This window comes from Belonocnema kinseyi, chromosome 10 (assembly GCF_010883055.1).
Source record: "Belonocnema kinseyi isolate 2016_QV_RU_SX_M_011 chromosome 10, B_treatae_v1, whole genome shotgun sequence".
NCBI classification, from domain to species: Eukaryota; Metazoa; Arthropoda; class Insecta; order Hymenoptera; family Cynipidae; genus Belonocnema; species Belonocnema kinseyi.
The window spans coordinates 976,028-980,365 of NC_046666.1; the positions used below are offsets into that span (position 1 = coordinate 976,028).

Sequence of the window (4,338 nt, forward strand, 5' to 3'; positions counted from 1 at the left end):
AAACTTTGGACAGTTGCGGGGTTAAGTTAAAATCTGAAATAGGGAAAGATGCACAGGGCTGATTTTTATCACAAATATTAATTCCAAATAATTCTTTTATTTCCTCTTAGCATTGCTTATTTTTTAAAATAAGAGCGCGATCGACAGTCTAAAAGGTTGCTCCTGTCACGCATGCGCAGTGTCATCATTCAAAAATTTGGAGCACCTGAAAATTGTCAGGAGAGTTGAATTTTTCACTGGAACCTTGAACGGAATATTAAAAATGGCGACGTTTAAAAAGACAAACATAAAAGTTTTTACAAAGGCGGGTCCGGAATTAACACCTGATAATATTTATTGGAAAAAATTTTCTGTAAGTTTTGATTTAGTTTTTAAGTACATATTTCGTAAGTTTGGTATTGATTTCTGTTTACAGTGTGGCACCACGTGTGCAGAACCTAACCTTAAAGCGAATCAGTCAATTATTGTTTATTATTTTTTTTTGCTTACTGTTTTAAACAATATTTTTATTGGGGGTCCAATTATTTTCCTTTTTTCGTAAAAAGAACCTGACAAATTTGGTTTTATTAATTTCTTGCATAACTCTTCTCAAGAAAAATGGAAAAAGAGTAAAAAAAACAAAGTTTTTATATTTTCTAAAGTCAATAGGCATTTTTCGTTTCACTTATTAGTGGACTCTATGAAAAATTTAAATCGCAATTTTCGACTTTTAAAGGGAGGAATTTGTTATTTTTTATTAGAAATTTTGTTAATCTTTGTTTTTTATTTCAAAGTGAAGATTTTTCTTTAAAGGTTTACAAAATTTTTTTAAAAACTACATATTGTTATTTTATTGTTAAAATTTATTGCGGTTATAATATTTAAAAAGAAAGTGATTTACTATTTTTGCATTAAAATGTATGTTTCTTTCGGACAAGATTTATAGAATATATAAATTATCATTTTTATTAAATTACTGAAGGTTTAAAACAAACAACGATTATTTTTACAAAACAGTTGCATTTTCAGTTGAAAAAACTTAATTTTTAACAAGAAAAAAATAAATCTTCATCAAAGTAATTCAATTTTCAGTCAAAAAGATGAATTTTAAATTAAAATTATGAATCTTTAACAATAACCTAAAAAAATGAATTTTTAACGAAAATTGTTATAGTTGATATTTCAAAAAAAGATTTTAATATAAAATAACAGGAAATTTAATTCAACGCAAATAATAAATTTTTAACAAAATAGTTGAAACTTAAATCAAAAGAGAATAAATTTTCAACCAAATAAGACCAAACATGATGAAAGTTCAACAAAAAATGTTTAATTTCAAGAAAGAAAATTACATTTCGAACCATATAGTTTAATTTTCAACCTAGAAAGGTTAATTTTTTCTTTACCAAAAACCGAATTTTCAATAATATACACAAATTTTCATCCAAATAGTTGAAATTTTACAAAAATTTACAAATTTTCAAGTACAAATGAAAAATTTTAATTTTGAATCAAAACAGTTGATTTTCAATAAAAAGAATTTTCAAGAAAAGAATTTAATTTTCAACTAAATGAGATACATTTTTAACCAATAAGAATTATTTTCTGTCATAAAACGAATTTTCAGTAAAATAATTAAATTATAAACTAAAGAGAGTAGTTGAATTTTAAATCCAAAAGAGGAATTTTTCAAAATACAGATTAATTTTCAACAACAAAAAAATCATTTTTTACCAAGGAAGATGAATTTTCTGCCGAAAGTGAAAATTTTAAAACAAATTTAAATTTTGATAAAAGAATTACATTTTGAACCAAAGAATTTAATTTTCAACAATATGCACGAATTTTCGTCAAAGTATTTGAATTTTCAGTAAAAATGATGAATGTTTGACTAAAAATGAAAAATTAAAATTTTCAGTGAAAACAGTTGATTTTTAGGAAAAAAAAAAAATATTTTTCAACAGAAAAATTTAATTTTCAACTAAATAAGATACATTTTTAACCGGAAAATGACAGTGAATTTATTTTTTGACCGGGAATTTGACAAAATTAAAAAAATAAAAATGTTATCCAACTTTGATTTCAACCTTTTGTTAAATTGTGATTTTCATAAATTATTATATAATTTAGTTCAGAATGCTGAATTCGAAAATCTTTTACTTAAAAATTTTTCCATTTCAATTTTCAAGCATATATTTTAATTTAAAGAATTTTAAAACTTAAAAATAATAAAAACCAGAAGTTTTTAAAATTGAAGATTTTTTTGCTGGAAATTTTATGAATTTTCAGAAGAAAAATCTGCCCAAGTTTGATTTTAACAGTTTTTTAAATAATTAAAGTGAAGTTTTGAAGATTTAAATAATTAACTGTAAATTTAAATAAATTATTTTTAAAATGGATCTGTACTTTAAGTATAGAAATCTGAACAATAATTGATTTGACCAAACAATTCTAGATCCGTTCAAAATTTGAGAATTTCCAGATTGTAACTCTTTCAATCCGAAAGTCTTGATAAGAATTGAAATTAAAATATCATTTTTTCCGATCATTTTATTTTTAAATACAAATTTTCATGATTTATCAATAATATATTTTTAATTCAAAGATTCCGCTCTCGCTTTATATTATTTTTTATATTAAATTTAACAAATAAATTTATTATTTCTATTAATTTTTTTAGCCATTAAAAAATGAAAACGTGCGTTTTACTATTTTCAAATTAAAAATAAATTTATAATAATATTGTTGTAATTAAAGGCTTTTATTAAATTTAAAATATTTTAAGTCTAAATTATTTTATTTTTATCCCATTTAATTTAAAATTTCTTAATATTATTATTTGTAGAATGGATTTGAGTAATTTTAAGAGATATTTAGAAGTTTTGAAAAGATTCAAATTTAATTAAAAACTTGAAATTATTTCAAGTAATTTAAACGAAATATGTTAACATTTTTTCAGAATTTCTAAATATATTTTAAAACTAATTGCAATTTTCCTACAATTTTTGAAAATCCTGCCAATTAAAAAAAAAAAAATCTTAATATCTTCCATAATTTTTCAAAGTGAAAAATTAAAAGAATTTGAAGTTGACAATTTTTGATAAAAAACATTTTTATTTGATCAACTGTAAATATAAATAAATAAATTATTTTTAAAATGGATTTGTATAATCTTATTTTTAAATACAAATTCTTATGATTTATCAATAATATATTTTTAATTCAGACTTTCAGGTATTCCTTTATATTGTTTTTTATATTAAATTTAATAAATAAATTTAATAATATATTATTTCTTTCAATTTGTTTAGCCATTATAAAATACAAACGTGCGTTTTGCTATTTTCAATTTAAAAATAAATCCAAGATAAAATAGTCATAATTAAAGGTTTTTATTAAATTAAAAATATTGCGAGTCTAAATTATTTAATATTCATCCCATTTAATTTGAAATTTCTTGATGCAAAAAAATAATAAGTATTTAATATTTAACAATATTTGACTTTTAATTTAATACGAGTAAATTGAAACCAAATCTTTAAAAGAAAACAATTTGAAACTGAATTATTTTACATAGAAAGCTTTGCATCTTTAAATTTCCGAAGAACTTTTAAACTTTTAGCGTTAGAATTTTAATTGTTCTATTTAAAAAGTGTTTAATTTAATTTTAATTTTATTTAGTTTAATTTTAAAATTAATCGATTTTTTCCTACAATTTTTGAAAATCTAGCAAATTAAAAAAAATCCTTAAAATTTTCCATGATCTTCTTTAATAATTTTTGAAATCTCTTAAAATTTTCTTAAACTTTCTGTTAAAATAATTTTTCAAAGTGAAAAATCATTTTCAATTTTTGTAAGAATTTTAAGAATTTTTTTTTATTCTTTTGAAGTTTTTCACAATTCTTAAAAAAATTTTAAATTTTTTTTTTAAAATCTGCAAGAATCTACATTTTATTTTTAATTCGGCTGTAAATATTTGAAATTATTTTAAGTTCTAAATTTAATTCGAATCTTTTTAGAACTTCTGAATGTCTCTTACAATTACTCAAATATTTTTAGAAATAATAAGTGTTCTATTGTTATTTATAAATAATTTTTTTTTTAATTTGCAGGATTTTCTAAAAATTATAGAAAAAATTTGAATAATTTTAAGAGATATTTAGAAGTTTTAAAAAGATTCAAAATTAATTAAAAACTTGAAATTATTTCAAAGTTAATCGAAATTTTCCTACAGTTTTTGGAAATTTCAGCAAATTAAAAAAAAATCCTTAAAATTTTCCATGATCTTCTTTAATAATTTTTGAAATCTCTTAAAATTTTCTTAAACTTTCTGTTAAAATAATTTTTCAAAGTGAAAAA

The 4,338-nt window shown here is 20.3% G+C and overlaps 1 protein-coding gene across 1 annotated transcript in view; it reads left to right on the forward strand.

Moving 5' to 3' along the window:
- The first annotated feature begins 253 nt into the window (after nt 1–253).
- LOC117181420 (U3 small nucleolar RNA-associated protein 15 homolog) overlaps nt 254–4,338 on the forward strand; it is a 37,500-nt gene continuing 33,415 nt past the window's right edge. Inside the window, exon 1 of the mRNA XM_033374049.1 lies at nt 254–352. Coding sequence (XP_033229940.1) covers nt 263–352 — 90 coding nt within the window. The 5' untranslated portion in view covers nt 254–262. The remainder of the gene's footprint in view (nt 353–4,338) is intronic.